At 46.8% G+C, this 22,231-nt stretch overlaps 1 protein-coding gene across 5 annotated transcripts in view; it reads left to right on the top strand.

Moving 5' to 3' along the window:
- Positions 1-22,231, top strand: part of SFI1 (SFI1 centrin binding protein) — a 306,787-nt gene that overhangs the window by 248,461 nt on the left and 36,095 nt on the right. For all 5 annotated transcript variants that reach the window (XM_030217587.1, XM_030217588.1, XM_030217589.1 and 2 more), the window contains one exon: positions 7,772-7,846. In XM_030217587.1, the coding sequence (XP_030073447.1) occupies positions 7,772-7,846 (75 nt within the window). The remainder of the gene's footprint in view (positions 1-7,771; positions 7,847-22,231) is intronic.

Genomic DNA, 22,231 nt, shown 5'->3' with positions numbered 1-22,231 from the left:
TCAGAAAAACGATTGGCTATGTTCCCTGGATTTAAAGGACGCATACACTCACATCCCGATACTGCCAGCTCACAGACAGTATCTCAGATTCCGCCTGGGCGCACGGCACTTTCAGTATTATGTGCTGCCCTTTGGGCTCGCCTCTGCCCCATGAGTGTTTACAAAGTGCCTCGTGGTGGTAGCGGCCTACCTACGCAAGCTGGGAGTGCACGTGTTCCCATATCTCGACGATTGGCTGGTCAAGAACACCTCGGAGGCAGGAGCCCTCCGGTCCATGCAGTGCACTATTCAACTTCTGGAGCTGCTGGGGTTTGTGATAAATTACCCAAAGTCCCATCTCCAGCCAACTCAGTCTCTGGAATTCATAGGAGCGCTGCTGAATTCCCAGACGGTTCAGGCCTACCTTCCCGAAGCGAGGGCCACCAATCTCTTGGCCCTGGCTTCGCAGACCAGAGCGTCTCAGCAGATCACAGCTCGGCAGATGTTGAGACTTCTGGGTCATATGGCCTCCACAGTTCATGTGACTCCCATGGCTCGTCTTCACATGAGATCTGCTCAATGGACCCTAGCTTCCCAGTGGTTCCAAGCCACCGGGAATCTAGAGGATGTCATCCGCCTCTCCACCAGTTGCCGCACTTCACTGCTCTGGTGGACCATACGGACCAATTTGACCCTGGGACGTCCATTCCAAATTCCGCAGCCCACGAAAGTGCTGACGACGGATGCATCCCGCCTGGGGTGGGGAGCCCATGTCGATGGGCTTCACACCCAGGGTCTGTGGTCCCTCCAGGAAAAGGATCTGCAGATCAACCTCCTGGAGCTCCGAGCGATCTGGAACGCACTGAAGGCTTTCAGAGATCGGCTGTCCTGCCAAATTATCCAAATTCGGACAGACAATCAGGTTGCAATGTATTACGTCAACAAGCAGGGGGGCACCGGATCTCGCCCCCTGTGTCAGGAAGCCGTCGGTATGTGGCGTTGGGCGTGTCGGTTCGGCATGCTTCTCCAAGCCACGTACCTGGCAGGCGTAAACAACAGTCTGGCCGACAGACTGAGCAGAGTCATGCAACCGCACGAGTGGTCGCTCCATTCCAGAGTGGTACGCAAGATCTTCCGAGAGTGGGGCACCCCCTCGGTGGATCTTTTCGCCTCTCAGACCAACCACAAGCTGCCTCTGTTCTGTTCCAGGCTTCAGACACACGGCAGGCTAGCGTCAGATGCCTTTCTCCTTCATTGGGGGACCGGCCTCCTGTATGCTTATCCTCCCATACCTTTGGTGGGGAAGACCTTACTGAAGCTCAAGCAAGACCGCGGCACCATGATTCTGATAGCGCCCTTTTGGCCCCGTCAGATCTGGTTCCCTCTTCTTCTGGAGTTGTCCTCCGAAGAACCGTGGAGATTGGAGTGTTTTCCGACTCTCATTTCGCAGAACGACGGAGCGTTGCTGCACCCCAACCTTCAATCCCTGGCTCTCACGGCCTGGATGTTGAGGGCGTAGACTTCGCTGCGTTGGGTCTGTCTGAGGGTGTCTCCCGGGTCTTGCTTGCCTCTAGGAAGGATTCCACTAAAAAGAGTTACTTTTTCAAGTGGAGGAGGTTTGTCGTTTGGTGTGAGAGCAAGGCCCTAGAACCTCGTTCTTGCCCTGCACAGAACCTGCTTGAATACCTTCTGCACTTATCAGAGTCTGGCCTCAAGACCAACTCAGTAAGGAATCACCTTAGTGCGATTAGTGCTTACCATTATCGTGTGGAAGGTAAAGCCATCTCTGGAGAGCCTTTAGTCGTTCGATTCATGAGAGGTTTGCTTTTGTCAAAGCCCCCTATCAAGCCTCCTACTGTGTCATGGGATCTCAACGTCGTCCTCACCCAGCTGATGAAACCTCCTTTTGAGCCACTGAATACCTGCCATCTGAAGTACTTGACCTGGAAGGTCATTTTCTTGGTGGCAGTTACTTCAGCTCGTAGGGTCAGTGAGCTTCAAGCCCTGGTAGCTCATGCTCCATATACCAAATTTCATCACAACAGAGTAGTGCTCCGCACCCACCCAAAGTTCCTGCCGAAGGTGGTGTCGGAGTTCCATCTTAACCAGTCAATTGTCTTGCCAACATTCTTCCCCAGGCCGCATACCCGCCCTGCTGAACGTCAGTTGCACACATTGGACTGCAAGAGAGCATTGGCCTTCTACTTGGAGCGGACACAGCCCAACAGACAGTCCGCCCAATTGTTTATTTCTTTCGACCCTAACAGGCTAGGGGTCGCTGTCGGGAAACGCACCATCTCCAATTGGCTAGCAGACTGCATTTCCTTCACTTACGCCCAGGCTGGGCTGACTCTTGAGGGTCATGTCACGGCTCATAGTGTCAGAGCCATGGCAGCGTCGGTGGCCCACTTGAAGTCAGCCACTATTGAAGAGATCTGCAAGGCTGCGACGTGGTCATCTGTCCACACATTCACATCTCATTACTGCCTCCAGCAGGATACCCGACGCGACAGTCGGTTCGGGCAGTCGGTGCTGCAGAATCTGTTTGGGGTGTAAATCCAACTCCACCCTCCAGGACCCGAATTTATTCTGGTCAGGCTGCACTCTCAGTTAGTTGTTCTTCTGTTGTTCCCTCGCCGTTGCGAGGTTCAATTGACCTGGGTTCTTGTTTTGAGTGAGCCTGAGAGCTAGGGATACCCCAGTCGTGAGAACAAGCAGCCTGCTTGTCCTCGGAGAAAGGGTATGATACATACCTGTAGCAGTTGTTCTCCGAGGACAGCAGGCTGATTGTTCTCACCTACCCTCCCTCCTCCCCTTTGGAGTTGTGTGTTTCATCTTTTGCTAGTCATTCAACTGGCGGGAGCGGTCGCGCACGGGCGGGAAGACGGCCGCGCATGCGCGGTGGGCGTGCCCTGCATGCCGACCGTCCCGCGAAGCTTCTTCCGGTTGGTGGGGGCTGCCGCGGACGTCAACCCAGTCGTGAGAACAATCAGCCTGCTGTCCTCGGAGAACAACTGCTACAGGTATGTATCATACCCTCTATTCCATCAGGTTGAGAGAGAGAACTGAAAACATATCCCTTTTGGTATCTAGTCCAGTTCCTTAGTATTTTCTATCACTAGCAGGTGGATGGACACACTTTTAAGCCTCTGGTTCTGAGTGCTTTGCTCCTGGTCTGGTTGGTCAAGTGGTCCCCAGCTGAAATTTGCAGGTGGCTTGAGTCTTCAGAGTCATATCTTGAGGTCTTCAGATTCCTGTTTCTGGTGCCCTGTGAATTTACTTCTTCCCTCCCTTTACCTGTCCCCTGTTTCCTAGGTAGCTCTCCTTTTCTACCACAATATCCAAAAAAGGAAAGAGACTTTTAATTTTAGGGTTCAGAGACCCCCAAGAAGGCTGGAGTGACCTTGAATTTGACTCCATCTCTAAATAGCACTAGTACTAGGGCAGTGATGGGCAACCTTTTGAGCTTGGTGTGTCAAAATTCGCCAAAAAACCAAGCATAACTCGAGTGGTGTGTCACTTCGAGAAAAAAACCATAATTTCGCGATATTTATAGTTTAAATAACAAAAATATATAATTGTAATATATAACTGTATTTAATAAACCAAAAACTAATTATTTAACTTACCTGCCGCTATTTCTAATGGCGGGAAACGGCACCCATGATTTATTCTCCCTTTTTGTTTTCCCTCTCTCATAACAAATTGCTACAAACAAGTAGTGAAAGGAGCATTATAAAATCAATGAAAAGTGATTTCTTAGCAGGACCGGTATTTTTAGGAACTTCCCAAACAAGTGTGGAGCAGGAGCAGCAGTCAGTGTCCAAGCACAGCTGAGCTAAGGCTGCAACAGGATCACAGAGAGGAAGAAAGCGGCCGCTGACCCGACTTTATTTGTCTGAAGAGAGCAGCAGCTGCCTGGGTTACTCCCACTCAGCACTCAGGTTCGACATTTAATCACAATTGCCTCGGGCCTCAGGCAGTTTTTTCACCTGGCTGAGCTACAACTGCAGTGAGCTGTGATTGGTTCTAGGGAGCCTGTCTGGCGCCTAAAAGGGCACTCCTAATTGGATGATTCTGACTAAGAGGACTGCTGGTTACCAAGGCTGTGAGGTGGGGCGGAGCAGGGGGGTTCCGACTCGGAGGGGGGTTCTGAAGCTGCGAAAAGACCACCAACGCGCCTGTCGCCCCTGCCTAAGACCGGCCCTGGCAGTAAGAGCAGGTAGGCTGGTAGGCTGCCAGCTTTCAACCCGCGTGTCATCCAAAATGGCTACGCGTGTCAGTGCTGACACGCGTGTCATAGGTTCGCCATCAGGGTACTAGGGTAATCAAGGAGTTGTGAAGTTCTAAAAGGAATTGCCACTAAGAGAGATGTTAGGTCTAAGGAAAAGATACCAGCCTTATGACAAACTGGATTTAGATTACAAGTTATACAATGCAGCGAAAGATAGCCTGATACAGCAAAAGCATTTATACTTACAGCCTTTCATCATTAAGTGAAGCCCACAGATCATCATTAGGGATGAGGAGTTTATTTACCAAGATACAAGTCAAATCAGTGATTGACAACAGGCACTTACAATCAATTAGTTATAGAAATATAATAATCCAGCTGCAAACAGGTGTTAGTTCCTAATCTTTTATAATTTTTTACCAATTAGAGGTTTTACAAGGGAAAGCAATTAGGTAATTTGTCAATTCTGCTGGACACATTGGTTTCCCTTGGAGAGAGAGAGTGGCAACCCTTCTCTCTAACTTAAACCAGGAAATACCCTGATTTTTATAGGTGCCCTCAGGATATGGATAATATGACAGTAGATATACCTGATTGGATCTATGCTAATGTCATGGTTGTCACTGATTGGCTCATGCTAATGAGTAGCTTTTATCTTGCTAACATGGTTTTGTCTTTAGCTCGCTTGACCACAAATCTTAAGCAAGACCCTGCATCCAGCTACACCTTTCCTTTCTCACACCATGGCTGACCACAATCCTGCTCACAGGAAAGTCTCCCTCCCCTCTTGGACAGCTAGTTCCCTATTTTCTTTGCACCTGGCATGACTCACTCATTTCTCAACTTGTTTTTCTAACTTACATTAGAGAAAATTCCACTTTGTAACAGATACGGCTTCCATCTTGTGCTGAAATCCTCCATTTTGTTTCCATATCTATTGACCTAACTTTTCCTAATTTAGCTTATTTAGGCCTCAATCCGGGCTACAAACTAGGCCATACTTTTCCAGTAAGCTCCCAGTTATGTCAGCCATCAGATTTCTGACTCAGCCAAGGTCTGTAATGGCCTGAGCTCTATGACTGGGCCCGCCACCATTCCAGTGGGGGGGTCTCTGGCTGTATCATAATTATACAAGACTTACTGGAGAGTGTAGGACAGAGTATCAGTCCTGATTCTTTCTCCTCTAGGATAAGACTTGTGGTGACTGCGAGCTTGGGGTGTGCAGCCAGCATGGTAAGGCTGATTGAAGTTTGACTCAGAACCGCTTGGAAGGCTGCAAATTCTACTTAATGCAGAGGAGGGATCCTGACTCAACGCTTGTACCAGTCGGGGTGAATGGTGACTCCTGCAGAGGCAGTTGAGCAATTTTTTCCCCCCCCACTGTGGGACCCATTGGCCGGCATCGGGGCATTGTAGTACATGCAAGCAGGGAATCCTGCAGGATGTGTAGAAAACAGCAGCAGCATGTCTCAGGATTTGGCACATCATCCAAATATGTTGGATACTTCAGGCTCTCCGGCAGGGCCCATGCACAGTTTGATGCATGGGAATGGGTGCCATTTTGTCGGGGCTGACTGGCAGTGAAGAACAGTCTCTGATCACACATGGAGTACAATCACCATTTTACAACCTCAGGACCTGACAGAGCATTTAGCTTCTCCGGAATTTATATTGCTCTTACACCAGGCCTATTTACTGAAGCAGAGATAGAGTTGCTGCAAGATTCTTGCCCCTCTGCCACTCCAGCTCCTAGGAGATCTTGTTTAGACCTCCAGGAGTGGGCATATGAGACAATCTCTCTGCTTTTCCCTCCTTATCTGATGTGGCCTTGGTCTATTCAGAGGAGCTATCATTGAAGAAGCCATTAGATTAGGGAGAGCTCCCTCCTGAGGTTGTTTAATAAAGTAAAGCTCAATACTCTTATTTTCTGAGGCACTGGCAGTGCTTTCCATTGAGGAACCTTCTGTTTCAGCATCAGGAGTTTCATCTTGGTCAATCATGGATTGGCTTAGAGGTCCTTCTAAGGCCTTCCTGATGCATCTAGACATTCAAGACCTGATTACAGCAGAAAGGGTCTCACCCAACACGGGACTGAGAGTGGGAGGAGCAATATCACCTCTCCCCGTTGCTTCTGAAGGAGAAAGAGAAATTGCAGCTTCCCAGGGTGGATACCTTTTGTTACAGTGGTGACTAAGAAGACCACATTATCGTTGGAAGGGAGCATTGCCCTAAATGATCTATGGGATAGAAAGCTAGAAGGATGGCTGAAAAAGCCTTTGAAGTGATCTCTTTGGGCCTTCAGGCGACAGTGTGCAGCTCATTTGTGGCCAGAGCATGCCTGAAGTAGCATCAGTAGTCTGCAATACAAGATTGGTGCCGTAATGCCCAGCTGGAGGTGGGGTCCGCCTACTTGGTGGATGCTATTTATGAAAGGTTATAGGTTATGGCCTGCAGTATATCTTTTGGTTATCATGGCACGTTGGCAACTCTGGTTGCGCATTGGGCAGCAGATGCAGCATCAAGGTCACGTCTAGTTAAACGGCACTTTCAGGGCAAGTGACCGGAGAAGATCTTAGTAACTTGGTGAAAGAAGTGGGGGAAACTAAGCCACTGTGGTTGCCAGAGGATAAGCTGATAGTCTCTGATCATCTGTCTTCAGGGGGCCCTCGATCTCGATTTCAAGACAGCAGATGGTACTGGCCTCATCTCTGTCACAGCATCCAATACTTCCCGAGCTTTGCAGTGATGCAAGGTTGGTCCACTATGAGAGAAAGATGGGAGATTCACCTTCTGAATCATCGTAAGACTAATTTGTTTGGAGTGATTCTTCTTCGGTGGTAAGCATTCATCAGTTTCAGTTCACACACTTGCACGTTTTAAACAATCCTGAACTTGATGATCTTTACCCATGCAATGAATGCACAAATCATGAGAATCTGAATTAGCCAGCTGCTTACATGAATGGCACCGTTTGAAAACTAGTTTAACCTGAGACATAACAGTAGAAGTAGAAAATAAAAATAATTCAGTTGAATGACCACTAACCTGATTGTATTGAATTGTAGATTAGATAATCTACAATTCAATACAATCAGGTTAGTGGTCATTCAACTGAATTATTTTTGTCCCACACTAAGTGTGGGAGTAAGTGGTATAGCAGCAGGTTTTCCAAGGGCAAGCAGGCCATAATATTCTCACATCTGAGTGACATCATCCGCTGACTAGCATATTTAGCAAATAGAAAATAATGACTGGTGGTTTCTTCAGTTATCTGCAGTGTCAGAAGAGGTGGCAAATAAGGGCATTGCATTCTTTGAACTATAGGCTTTTGTAGACTTTCCCAGCTTGTACACATTGTGCGAGGACATCACAAGCAGTGTGGTAGAGGATCCTGACTATTCATGGAGAATAATTTAAACCTTTTAATATGGTCTAGACAGAGCCGTATGTAGTTGCTGACACAATAGGGAAATTTAGCAGCCTGTTCCATGGTAGACTGTTTTGGTTTTGTTTTGTTTTTTAAAGAGTGTGACTTTGGGTCTCTTGTTTTACTGACAGCTAATTCGGAAGAAACATGAAGAGAAGCAGACTGAGCAAGCTCTGTGGCACTGGTCCCTCTCACTGCAGGGAAAGGTACACCTGATTCAGCTCTTGGTTCATGGATAGGGCTTAAGAATGTTTATCCAGTCTATGGGCTCAGAGGTGTGTACATAATAAATGAGAGCAGAAAGATCAGTCCGCCCAGTTATTCTGTCTATTGATAAGGATTCACAACTGTCAGCCAAAGTGCAACCACTTGCCAGATTTTTCTTTATCCAGGGCTTCATTTTTTTTGTCTACCTCCTTTGTATTGCACCAACTTGGGTAGACGAGCGTACACATTCTTCACTTAGTTCCTCCAACTTGCCACCCTTCTATGCCTAGGGAACATCCAGTCTCCCAGGTCTGCTACATAACCTGCCAGGTAGACCCGACAGCACAAGTGCTTGTGCTTTTACTACGACTTCTAGAACTTGCAATCTACAGACAGGCATGGTTACCAGTCGATCCTACCATTAAGGAAACAAGAGGCTCACTGTATAGGCCCATGTCCAGAATCTTTTTAGAATTAAGTGTTTGGATTTCTACAGCAGATACTGAGTAATGCGGCAAAATCTCAGTTTTTAAACTTGCTTGCTTTTGGATTACTTGTCCCTATATAGGAAGCTTTGTGGGAGTGAGTGGTATAGCAGCAGGTTTTCAAAGGGCAAGCAGTCCATAATATTCTTACATCTGAGTGACATCATCCGCTGACTAGCATATTTAGCAAATAGAAAATTCTAGCAGCGTCCCACTGTACAAGCGCAGGTTCTTTGGTCTGTTTTTTTCCACAGAGCTGAGAGCTTGTGTTTTTGTGGTCTCTCTTCAGCACGTATACATTTCTCTTATTGGACGTGCCTCATTCTCTGTGTCCTCAATTGCATTTTAAAATAGAGAGAACAAGAGTTAAGCTCATGGTTAGGTCCAAGGCACCTGATGCACCAATTGTATGGGTCCTTTATAGAGATCGCACAGGTTTAGAAGGAATAGTTCCATGGAATCTTAGCAGAGATTAGGTGGCGATGCCAGTATTTGGGGAAACAAAACGGGAGCTGGACAGACTTCTACGGTCTATGCCCTGATTGTAACTGAATAGATAGGGATGGGCTGGAGTGTAAATTTTAAGGGGCTTCGACGTTAGCTGGAGTGTAAATTTTAAGGGGCTTCGACGTTAGCTTCAGAACTTAGTGCAAGAACAGTACTGGGCAGACTTCTACAGTCTGTGCCCTGAGAAAGGCAAGGACAAATCAAACTCGGGTATACATATAAAGTAACACATACCATGTAAAATGAGTTTATCTTGTTGAGCAGACTGGATGGACTGTACAGGTCTTTATCTGCCGTCATTTACTATGTTACACCTCTTGAAGTACTGAAGGTCTTTTTGGACACTGAAAAAAAGAACTGTGCCTAAATGAAATTTCTCAGTCTGATACTTACTGAAGACCCATCTCTTTAACAAGGCATATCAAAAAGATCAACAAATGTGACCCCACATATATATCTAGAACTGTCTTACGATATTTGCTTGCTTCATCATTAATATGTTTTATTACTATCGTGTTACTCAAACATTTTCTGTAACACTGAATGCCTATTTTCTTATGTATTTTCATTATTCATAATGTATTGTAAGCCACATTGAGCCTGCAAAGAGGTGGGAAAAAGTGGGATACAAATGCAATAAATAAATAAATAAAAAATATATGCCTAAAAGGGGTGAAGCTCAACATGAGATCTGCGTGCAGACCTAAATGGTGCCTAAGAACCGTGAGAAACAAAAGAAAAACTTAAATAACTCAAAACTAATAAAAGGAAAAGTTTTAAAAACAAAACTATAAGGTAAATGAAGCAAAACCCACAAGAGAAGGCACTGAAAAATATCTTACTATACTCGCTGAAGAGAGACCACAAAAACACGAGCTCCGTGGTTGCTTAGACTTCTACCACCGAGAGTGCGCTGACATTGAGTAAGTTTCCGAAAAAGGTAAACACTCAATATCATATTTGTTTATTGTGAACATTTATATCCTGCATATTCCCGCCAAGGCAGGCTCTATGTGGCGTACAATGTTAGGAGAAAACAGAAGGTTCACAGGTTTGAGTGGGTGCATTTACCTCAATACTCACTGGTGGTCAAATCCATTCTCAAGTGAGCCAAGAGCTCCAATTCTCATGCTTTGGCCCCTCCGGGCAGAGAGGCTTGGACTCTAGATTCATTTGGGAGGAAGGTTTATCAGGCTTCGATGCTGATTAACTGCATCCAGTTCTACTAGCTCTACAAGAGCATATACTTGAAGTCTTTGGTGCACAGTATGCTTAGTTTCACAGACTCGCTCCCTCATAAGCAGACCGCAGAGCTACGCTAGTTAGCCACTAAACAGCTGGAGTGCAGCTCTCTGCTGTGGATGTAGGAATGCGCAGAGTTTCATGATTGTATCTCTCTAATCTGGAGCCAGTGGTTCAGGAGAGGTTAGCAGACATACCGTGCTGAGGAGATAATCTTTTTGGGGACAAGGTGGAGGAGGTCACGGACCTCATCAAGAAACACACTGACACCATTCAGTCCCTCTCTCGGCAGCCTCCAGTTTTATCGTCCTCGATTAGGAGGTTGTAGACGAGGGCCAAGTAGCGAACCTATTACTCTCAAAGGCGTATGTTTCCACTGCCTTCCTGTTCTACTCAGCAGCCTCAGTCTCAGCACTCCCAACCACATCAGTCCCGTCTGTAGAGATACCAGCCAGTTTCTCAGTCAAAGTAAGGGACTAACTTTTGACTGGCTCCAGGAGAGCATAGCCACCATCCAAGTAACCATCCCGGACAATCTACTGGTGGGAGGGAGGCTGAATTTTTACCACCACAGTTCGCCCCTCATAACCACCACCACATAAACTGCCTCAGCATATTTTGTTGGTGTTAGAAACCACCGTATTGCCCCCCCCCCCCCCCCAAGAGCATCTTTTATCAGCTCTCAGCACAGGCAGGTACTTGTACAGGAAATCTCTGCCCTTCTACGGCCACGCTTGCTGTATGCATCTCTGCCACTGCTCTGGAAGAGAAGGAACTGCATTTTCTTTGAAATTGGTTTATTTTGGAGTATTAATCATTCAAGTACTCGATATACCTTTGGAAGACTCCTGAAGAAGGTGCTATGGCGCCGAAACACGGCTGTGTTGAGTAAACCTGTTACAATAAATATTATACGTCTCCCTTATTGATTGGAAAGAGCCTATCTTCCCCCACTCTTCTCCTTTTCTCTCTGCAGTCAAATCCATACCAGTTGGGGAAGAAAGGAGGGGATTCTATTCCAGGTACGACCTTGTGCCCAAGAAGAGGTGGGGGGGAGGGGGGATTTTGTCCTATCCTAGACCTAAGGGCCCTGAACAAATTCCTAGTCAAAGGAAAATTCAGGATGTTGTCCATGGCACCCTTCTTTCCATAATTCAGGAACAGATTTGGCTCTGCACTCGACTTAAAGGATGCCTATACCCAGATTTTAATTCTTCCCAGTCAAAGGAAGTATCTCGAGTTTCGAATAAGGAAACACTACCAGTATCATGTTCTGCCTTTTGACCTCACATCGGCTCCCAGGGTCTTCACTGAATGGCGATAGTATATGTTTCCTTATCTGGACAATAGCTCGGACTTTTCTGACCCTAGCTAGAGCAGATGCTTTGTTAGTGCTCGCCTCGGAAGTCCAAAGGAGCAAGCCAGTTGCAGCTCGACAGTTGTTGAGATTGTTAGGCATATGGCCTCCATAATACATGTCACTCCAATGGCAAACCTCCATTTGAGAGATGCCTAGTGGATTCTGGCTTCCAGTGACCTCAAGCTGCTTGGAACCTAGCGGATATCATCCAGATCTCTCCAGAACTGGTTTATTCCATTACGTAACTTCCAACTATTCAGAACCTGTGGGATAGTTGTGTCAGTCAACCAGAATGTGGAGAGAGAAAATACTGAGGAGCTGAGCTGGATTGCAAGAGAGATGTCTCAGCTTAGTTTTCAGTTCTCTATCCTCCAGCAGGTGGATGAATATTTATTTATTTATTTTTATTTATTTGGATTTTGCTCACACCTGTTTCAGAAGTAGGTCAAGGTGAGTTATATTCAGGTACACTGGATATTTCCCTGTCCTTGGAGGGCTCACAATCTAAGTTTGTACCTGAGGCAATGGAGGGTTAAGTGTTCTAACCATTAGGCCACTCAGCCACTCCACTTTTCAGCCTCTGGTTCTGAGTGTTTTGCTCTTGGTCTGGTTGGTCATCTGGTCCCCAGTTGAGCTTTGTGGATAGTTTGAGTCTACAGACTCCTATCTGGAGGTCTTCAAATCCCTGTCTCTGGTGGCGCGCAAATTTATTCCTTCCCTTCCTTCACCTCTCCCGTCCCCTGATTACAGCAGAATAGGCCTCACTGTCACCAGACATGGGGCTGAGAATGGGAAGAGCCATGGCTCGCATCTGAGTGATTTCTGGAGGAGGAAGATAAATTACAGCTTCCCAGGGTACACGCAATGGTTACAGCGGTGATTACCTTGCATTGGAAGAGGGCATTGCCCTAAAAGACCTATAGGATAGGAAGGTAGAAGGCTTGCTGAAACAAGACTTTGAAGTGCCTCTTTGGTCCTTCAAGTGAAAATGTGCAGCTCTTTCATGGCAAGAGCTTGCCTGAAGTGACATCAGCAGTCTGCGACACAAGACTGGTGCCATAATGCCAAGCTGGAAGCTAGATTGGCCTACTTTCTAGGTGGTATTTATGACATGTTTCAGGTTACGGCCCACAGTATGTCTTTGGCTGTCACTGCACGTCAGCAGCTCTGGTTGCGGCATTGGGCAGCAGATGGAGCGTCAAAGTCACGGCTAGTTAAACTGCCATTTCAGGGCAAGTGGCTATTTGGAGAATATCTCAGTAACTTGCTGAAAGAAACAGGGGAAACTATCTACAGCTTTTGCCGGAGGATATTCAGGGGGCTATTTCAGTTTTGAGATAGCAGATGGTACCGGTTTGGTCGTCAGCTTTATGATCAGAAATCTCACTTTCAGGCATGCCAATTTTCCTTTTGTGTGGACAGGAAGTCCTCCTGCCAGTTAACCAGAGCACCCAATGCCTCCAGAGCTTTGCAACCATGCGAGACTTGTCCACTCTTCTCTGGTGGGAGGAGGCCTTCAGGAGTTTCAGGAGGAGTGGGCCAAAATCATGACAAGCCATTGAGTTCTGGATATTCCTACAAGTTGGGAGTTCTCCCATCCGGTAGCTCCTCTCTTCTTGTAGTCTCCTTATCGAAAGGGAGCCAAGGTGGTCAAGGTTCAGGTCACCCTAAATTCCTTGCTGGCACTCCGACCCATTGTTCCAATTCCCTAGACCAAACGGGGACAAAGCAGATACTCTGTCTACTTTATTGTTCCAAAGAAGGAAGGTGCCTTTCTTAGATCTCAAAGGTTTAATCTGTTGCCTCAGAGTGTCCTACTTACATGGAAACACTAAGAGCAGTCATAGTCTCAGTTTAAGTGGCAGAATTTCTCACCACCCTTGATTTCAAGGACATATACTTACATATACCCATATGGCTGCCCCATCAGAGGTTTCTAGGTTTTGCAGTGCTGGGCTGTCACTTTCAGTACAGGGCTTTGCCCTTCGGTCTTGCTATAGCTCCAAGAACACTTTCCAACATTATGGTGGTGATGTCCTTCCTTCAGTGCCAGGGAATCAGTTCACTCATATCTCGACAACTAGCTCATTCATGCATCGTCCTATTCAGACAGCATGGTGGTGACAGACAAAATTGTCTGTCTTCTGCATTCATTGGGTTGGGTGATCAATTTTGAGAGCAGACAAACTCCATTGCAGATGCTGGAGTATCTGGGCATTCTGTTTGACAAAGCACAGGTTCTGGGGTTAGTGACAGTGGCTATGGAAGTGGCTCCATTGGCAAGGGCTCATGTACGGTTGTTACAGGAATCTCCTCTCAGCCGCTGGTCTCTTGTGCCACAAAAGTACAACCTTCATCTTCCTTGACGTTGGTTGCCAGATGGAGTATGCAGTGGTGGTTTTTGCCCAGGAATTTGACCTTCAGAGCTCCCTTTCCGATAATACAGTGGGTGGTGGTGACAATGGACGCCAGTAAGTCAAGTTGGGAAACTCATTACAAGTTCCATCTGGCACAGTGCACATGGACGGAACAGGAGTCTCAGTGGTTGATAAATTGCTTGGAGCTCAAGTCAGTGTGGAATGCCTTTGCTCCCTTTCTGGCTGGGGCAGGCGACCCTCAGGGGGAGGAATGCTGGCTTCGGCCTAACCCCTGGTAAGCCTTTCCTCAGCTGAGAGGTGCCCAGCTCTACCACCGGCTGCCTTTCAGGTGCTGTGGAGGACTTGCAGCTCATCTGCATATCCTTACAGCTTTCTCCGGGGTGACACCCAGGTCCAATCCGATCCGCTCTAGGTGCCGCGCGGGGCATTTTTCTCTTTTAATCTTTTTCCAGTTGCTAAAGTACCTTAATCGTTTATGGCCCCTATTCACATTCTCTTCCTAGCTCTGTCCCTTCCTAATCTTTTCCCTCACCCCCTACCTCTCTCCGCTACAGGAACTCACTTCCCATCCATTGACTTCATCACCTCACCTTCTCTCCTACCCTCTTCCTCCCTCTTGGCTTTTAATCTCCGTCTCTTTCTTCCCTCCATTTTGCCTTCCCTATTCCACCTAAATACCTCTCGCCTTCGACGCCTTTGTGGCCACACATCTCCTACTCTCCTCCGCTCTCTTTTACTCCTTCTCTTACTCTCAGCTGGTGACATCAATCCCAATCCTGGCCCTCCTCACCAACTATTATCCAAACTCTACAGATCTCACCGTGACCTCTCTAACCTCATCTCTATTCCTCTACTCCCCTCCTCTTCTCTGCCCTTCTCTTGCGCCCTATGGAATGCCCGCTCTATCTGTAACAAACTCCCCTATATCCAGGACCTCTTTATCTCGCGTCACCTCCATCTGCTCGCCATAACAGAAACCTGGCTCTGCCCTGATGACTCTGCTTCAGTCGCAGCCCTGTGCCATGGCGGTTATCTATTTTCACATATTCCTCGCCCTGCTGGCCGTGGGGGCGGTGTTGGACTACTTCTCTCTCCCTCCTCCAGATTTCAACCCCTTCTTCCACCTCAATCTCACTGTTTTTCCTCCTTTGAAGTCCACTCTATCCCCCTTTTCTCTCCTCTGCCTCTTCGAATAGCGGCCATTTATCGTCCCCCTCATAAGTCCCTTTCATCCTTTCTCAGTGACTTTGACGCCTGGCTTGCCTTCTTCCATGATCCTTCCTCCCCCTCTCTCATCCTTGGTGACTTTAATATTCCTGCTAATGATCCTTCCAACTCTTATATTTCCAAGTTACTCGCTTTAACGTCCTCCTTTAATCTCCAACTATGCTCCACCTCCCCCACTCATCAAATTGGTCACTGTCTTGATCTCATCTTCTCCTCCAACTGTTCACCTTCTAGTTTCCTTGCCTCTGATCTTCCCTCCTCTGATCACCATCTTATAACTTTCACACTTAAATCTCCGCCCTCCCAGTCCCGTCCTAATCTAATTTATCTAGGAATCTTCATGATATTGACCCTTCATCTCTATCCTCCCATGTTTCAAACTTCCTCTCTACTGTGGCACCATCCACGTCTGTCAACGAGGCTGTTTCTTCTTACAACAATACTCTATCCTCTGCCTTAGACACTCTTGCACCTTTGATGACCCGCCCTATAAGGCGTACAAAACCCCAACCTTGGCTGACTTCTAATATCCGCTACCTACGTTCCTGTACCCGCTCCGCCGAACGCCTCTGGTGGAAATCTCGGGCCCTTGCTGATTTCTTACACTTTAAATTCATGCTGACCTCCTTCCAATCTGCTCTTTTACGTGCCAAACAAGATTATTATATCCAACTGACCAACTCTCTTGGCTCTAATCCTCGACTTCTCTTCACCACATTGAACTCTCTGCTCAAGGTGCCCCCTCCCCCAACTCCCCCTTCATTATCTCCTCAGACCCTTGCTGAATTCTTTCACAACAAGGTTCAAAAGATAAACCTTGCTTTCTCTACCTCACCACCTCTCCCTCCACTAGTCCGTTCCCCTCTCTCTCCTTCCCCTCATTCCCTTTCCTCCTTTCCTGAAGTTACTATTGAGGAAACTACACTTCTCCTTTCTTCCTCAAAATGTACCACCTGTTCCTCTGATCCCATTCCCACCCACCTTCTTAATGCCATCTCTCCTGCTCTTATTCCTTTTATCTGTCACATTCTCAACCTCTCACTTTCCACTGCGACTGTCCCTGCTGCCTTTAAACATGCTGTGGTCACACCTCTCCTTAAGAAGCCTTCACTCGACCCTACTTGTCCCTCTAATTACCGACCCATCGCCCTCCTTCCTTTTCTCTCCAAATTACTTGAGCGTGCTGTTCACCGCCGCTGCCTTGATTTTCTCTCCTCACATGCTATTCTTGACCCACTACAATCTGGTTTTCGCCCTCTCCACTCAACCGAAACTGCGCTTACTAAAGTCTCCAATGACCTATTACTGGCTAAATCCAGAGGTCAATATTCCATCCTCATTCTTCTTGATCTTTCCGCTGCTTTTGACACTGTTGATCACAGCATACTTGGATTCCAGGGCTCTGTCCTTTCCTACCTCTGCACCTTTAGTGTTCACTCTGGTCCCTCTTCTACTTCTATCCCTCTGCCTGTCGGCGTACCTCAGGGTTCTGTTCTTGGTCCCCTCCTCTTTTCTATCTACACTTCTTCCCTTGGTTCATTAATCTCATCCCATGGCTTTTCCTACCATCTCTATGCTGATGACTCCCAAATCTACCTTTCTACCCATGATATCTCACCTTGCATCCAAACCAAAGTTTCAGCGTGCTTGTCTGACATTGCTGTCTGGTTGTCTCAACGCCACCTGAAATTAAATATGACCAAAACCGAGCTTCTCATTTTCCCCCCCAAACCCACCTCCCCGCTCCCCCCGTTTTCTATTTCTGTTGATGGATCTCTCATTCTCCCTGTCTCCTCAGCACGAAACCTTGGGGTCATCTTTGACTCTTCTCTCTCCTTCTCTGCTCATATCCAGCAGATCGCCAAGACCTGTCGTTTCTTTCTTTACAACATCTGTAAAATCCGCCCCTTTCTTTCCGAGCACTCTACCAAAAACCCTCATCCCCTTGTCACCTCTCATTTAGACTACTGCAATCTGCTTCTTGCTGGCCTCCCACTTAGTCACCTCTCCCCTCTGCAGTCGGTTCAAAACTCTGCTGCCCGTCTCATCTTCCGCCAGGGTCGCTTTACTCATACTACCCCTCTCCTCAAGACCCTTCACTGGCTCCCTATCCGTTTTCGCATCCTGTTCAAACTTCTTCTACTAACCTATAAATGTACTCACTCTGCTGCTCCCCAGTATCTCTCCACACTCGTCCATCCCTACACCCCTTCCCGTGCACTCCGCTCCATGGATAAATCCTTCTTATCTGTTCCCTTCTCCACTACTGCCAACTCCAGACTTCGCAACTTCTGTCTCGCTGCACCCTACGCCTGGAATAAACTTCCTGAGCCCCTACGTCTTGCCCCATCCTTGGCCACCTTTAAATCTAGACTGAAAGCCCACCTCTTTAACATTGCTTTTGACTCGTAACCACTTGCCTCCACCTACCGTCATCTCTTCCTTCCCGTTCACATTAATTGATTTGATTTGCTTACTTTATTTATTTTTTGTCTACTAGATTGTAAGCTCTTTGAGCAGGGACTGTCTTTCTTCTATGTTTGTGCAGCGCTGCATATGCCTTGTAGCGCTATAGAAATGCTAAATAGTAGTAGTAGTAGTAGTAGTAGCCCCAGACTGAGCTTTCTCTGACAAAGCGATGGTGGTGGTTTATATCAACAAGCAAGTCAAGACCCGCAGTCATTTGATGGCGGTAGAGGCGGCCTCCCTCATGAGTTGGGTGAAGAAAAATCTTCTCTGTCAGTAGCTCACATCGCAGGGTCCTTGAATGTGGATGTGGGCTTTCTTAAAAATCAGTCCTTGGACCTGGGAGAATGGGATCTATCCAGCTAGGGGTTTCAGCAGATAGAGGACCTATGGGGTTCTCTGTTTCTGTATTTGATGGCAGCGAAAAAGAATGCCAAAATTCCCAAGTTCTTTAGCCATTGGAAAGAACTGGGTTTGATGAAGATTGATGCCATTCTGCAGCTGTACTGCAACTGTGGCCGGAGACACATCTACTGCATGTCTTCCCTCCTTGGCCCATGGTAGGCTGCATGTTGAAAAGGATTGCATTACATCGGGGTCAAATAATTCTCATAGCCCTGGATTGGCAGTGGAGTCCGTGGTACCAGGAACCTGATTCAACTTCTGGATTGGGGTCCTCACCATCTTCCACAGGTACACTGCCTACTGAAGCAAGGTCTGGTGCTCATGGAGGATCTGTGCTCCTTTGGTCTTGCAGCTTGGCCATTGAAAGGGCTTGATTGAGATGAAACGATTAGTTTGATGCGGTCATTGCTACCTTGCTTCAGGGTCAGAAACGCTCTACATCTATGGCGTATGCGAGGGTGTGGAGGATGTTTGTGAACAGAAGTTGTTAAAACACATGCAGATTGTGGAAAAATTGCAGGAAGAACTTAGGAAACTGGAAGTTTGGGAATCCAAATGACAGTAAAATGTAATCTGGAGAAATGCAAAGTGATGCTTATTGGGAAGAATAATCCGAATCATAGTTATCTGATACTGAGGTCCACCTTAGGAGTGAGCACTCAAGAAAAAGATCTAGGTGTCATTGTAGTCAGTACGCTGAAATCTTCTGCCTAGTGTGTGGCAGCGGCCAAGAAAACAAACAGGGTCTAGGAATTATTTTGCATACCTTTCCTAATAAGGCCAAGAATATTATAATGGGTCTGTATCTCTCTATGGTGTGACCTCAGCTTGAGTGTTGCATTCAATTCTAGTCGCTGTAACTCAAAGATATAGTAGAATTAAAAAAGTTTCAAAGAGCAACCAAAAGGTAAAGGGGATGGAACTCCTCCCACATGAAGAAAGGCTAAAGAGGTTAGGCCTCTTCAGCTTGGAAAAGAGACTGCTGACGGTGGATATGATTGAGGTCTACAAAATCCTGAGTGGAGTATTTATTTTATTTTTTATTTTTGTTACATTTGTACCCCGCGCTTTCCCACTCATGGCAGGCTCAATGCGGCTTACTTGGGGCAATGGAGGGTTAAGTAACTTGCCCAGAGTCACAAGGAGCTGCCTGTGCCTGAAGCGGGAATTGAACTCAGTTCCTCAGTTCCCCAGGACAAAAGTCCACCACCCTAACCACTAGGCCACTCCGAAGTGGTAATCCAATTTTTCATTCTTTCACAAAGTACAAAGACCAGGGGCGCTCATTGAAATTACATGGAAATACGTTTAAAACAAATAGGAGGAAATAGTTTTTCACGTCAAGAATAGGTAAGGTCTGGAACTTGTTGCCAAAGGATGCAACAGTGGTTAGTGTATCTGGCTTTAAAAAAAGGTTTGGACAAGTTCCTGGAGGAAATGTCCATAGTCTGCTATTGAGATGGACATGGGAGAAGCTACTGCTTGCCCTTGCTTGATAGCATGGAATGTAATTTGGTTTCTGCCAAGTACTTGTGACCTAGATTGGCCACTGTTGGAAGCAGGATACTGGGCTAGATGGACCATTGGTCTGACCCAGTATGACTATTCTTATGTTCTTATGAGCTGGTGTTCTGAGCGTGGACTGTTTTCCTTCTCTGCTCAGATTGCGCGAATCCTAGCATTTCTCCAAGCAGGTCTTCAGAAGGAATTGGTGTTGGGTTCTGTAAAAGTTCAGATTGTGGTTTTTGGCCTGTTTCACGGGCCAGCTACAGAAGATGTATTTCGTTTCAACCTGGAATATTGTTCGATTCTTGTGGGGAACAGGCCGCTTGCAGCATCCTTTTTGTACACAGGGTCCAGAGTGGAACCTTAGTTTAGTCCTTCAGGTTCTTCAGAAGTCTCCTTTTGAGACACTCCTGAAGGCCTCCTTGAAAGATCTTATGCTGAAGACAGTTCTGCTTGTCTACTTAAATACTGAGTAGCTGGACTGGATGCAAGGAGACGTATGTCTCAGCTTAGTTTTCAGTTCTCTATCTCCACTTACTGGGTGATGGACACAGTTATCCCTCAGGTTCTAGAATAGTGGGAAGGACTAATGTAAAAAAAATACCTAATTTCTCCTTCCCTCCTCTGGCAGATGACTCAGTCGAATTTGACTGTGGGGGTCTCATTCCAAATTCTACCTCCCCAGATGGTGCTGACAGTGGATGATTCTAACTTGAGGTCTTCCGCCAGGGTCGCTTTACTCATACTACCCCTCTCCTCAAGTCGCTTCACTGGCTCCCTATCCGTTTTCGCATCCTGTTCAAACTTCTTCTACTAACCTATAAATGTACTCACTCTGCTGCTCCCCAGTATCTCTCCACACTCGTCCATCCCTACACCCCTTCCCGTGCACTCCGCTCCATGGATAAATCCTTCTTATCTGTTCCCTTCTCCACTACTGCCAACTCCAGACTTCGTGCCTTCTGTCTCGCTGCACCCTACGCCTGGAATAAACTTCCTGAGCCCCTACGTCTTGCCCCTTCCTTGGCCACCTTTAAATCTAGACTGAAAGCCCACCTCTTTAACATTGCTTTTGACTCGTAACCACTTGTAACCACCTGCCTCCACCTACCCTCCTCCTTCCTGTACACAATAATTGATTTGATTACTTTATTTTTTGTCTATTAGATTGTAAGCTCTTTGAGCAGGGACTGTCTTTCTTCTATGTTTGTGCAGCGCTGCGTATGCCTTGTAGCGCTATAGAAATGCTAAACAGTAGTAGTAGTAGTAGTAGTAGTAGTAGGGAGCTCATGAATGGGCTTCACACCCAGGAAGATTGTCCACTCAGGAGTCAATGCTCCACATCACCTTCCTGGAGTTAGACCCTTTGGAATGCTTCTGAAGGCTTTCAGAGATTGGCTTCAGAACCAGATTGTTCTCATTCAAACCTTCAGTCAGGTTGTAATGTATTATGTGAAGAAGCTGGTAACATGAGATCTTACCCCTTGTGTCAGCAGACAGTACAGATGTGGCAGTGGGCCATCCTTCATGGAATGGTACTGCGAGCAACAGCCTGGCAGATAGACTGAGCAGGGTAATGCACCTTCATGAGTGGTCTTTCAATATGGACATAGCCCACGGGATTTCTTGAGAGTGGGGCACCCCCTCGGTAGATCTTTTCACCACTCATCTCAACAACAAAGTCCTTCAATTCTGCTCCAGGCTCAGGTTGCATGGCGGACTAGCAACAGATGCCTTTGTCCTTCATTGGGAGGATGGTCTTCTGTATGTATACCCTCCAATACCTCTTATGGAGAAGACTGTGCTGAAACTCAGGCAGGATCGGGGGACAATGATCTTTATCACTCCATTCTGACCAAGACAGATCTGGTTCCCTCTTTTACTGGAGTTGTCCTCCGATAAGCCTTGGCGTTTGGATTGTTTTCTGACTCTCATAACGCAGAATGAGGGGTCCCTTCTGCATCGTAACCTCTGGTCACTGGCCCTTACAGCCTAGATGTTGAAAGTGGGAACTTAAATCTGCCTGAGGGTGTCTCCAAAATCTTTCTTTCAGAAAAGATTCCATTAAAAGGTGTTCTTCTTTTAAATGGAGAAGGTTTGCTGTTGGGTGTGAGGGCAAGGCCCTAGGTCCTTTCTTGCCTTACACAAAAACTACTTGAATACCTCCTGCATCTCTCTGAGTCTGGTTTGAAAACCAACTCTGTAAGGGTACATCTCAGTGCAATCAGTGCTTACCATTCTTTGGTGGGGGGTAAGCCCATCTCTGTGCAGCCTTTAGTTGTTAGATTCACAAGAGGGTTGTTGTTGACAAAGCCCCCGATCAAGCCTTCTACTGTGTCTTGGGATCTCAGTGTCTCTAACCCAGCTAATGAGAGCTGCTTTTGAGCCCCTTAGCCCCTATCAACTAAAGTATTTGACCTTGAAAGTTGTGTTTTTGACGATGATCACTTAAACTCAGAGTCAGTGAGCGTCAGGATCTAGTAGCCGATCTGCCTTATACAAGATTCCATCACAACACAGTAGCTCTTTGTACATATCTGAAGTTCCTTCCTAAGGTAGTGTCGGAGTTCCATCTTAACCAGTTAATTGATCTGCCACCATTTTTTCCAAGACTGTATACCCATCCTGGCGAAAGTGTACTACATACCTTAGACTGCAAGCGAGCCTTAGCCTTCTACTTGGAGTAGACTAAAACCCATAAACAGTCTGCTCAGCTTCTTGTTTCTTTTGACCCATACAGGATGGGGGATAGCCATCGGCAAAATGCACTATTTCTAATTGGCTACCAGATTGCACTTATACCCAAGC

This window comes from Microcaecilia unicolor, chromosome 11, assembly GCF_901765095.1.
Source record: "Microcaecilia unicolor chromosome 11, aMicUni1.1, whole genome shotgun sequence".
Lineage (NCBI taxonomy): Eukaryota > Metazoa > Chordata > Amphibia > Gymnophiona > Siphonopidae > Microcaecilia > Microcaecilia unicolor.
The sequence above is the reverse complement of the archived record's forward strand: the minus strand, read 5'-3'. Positions and strand labels throughout refer to the sequence as shown.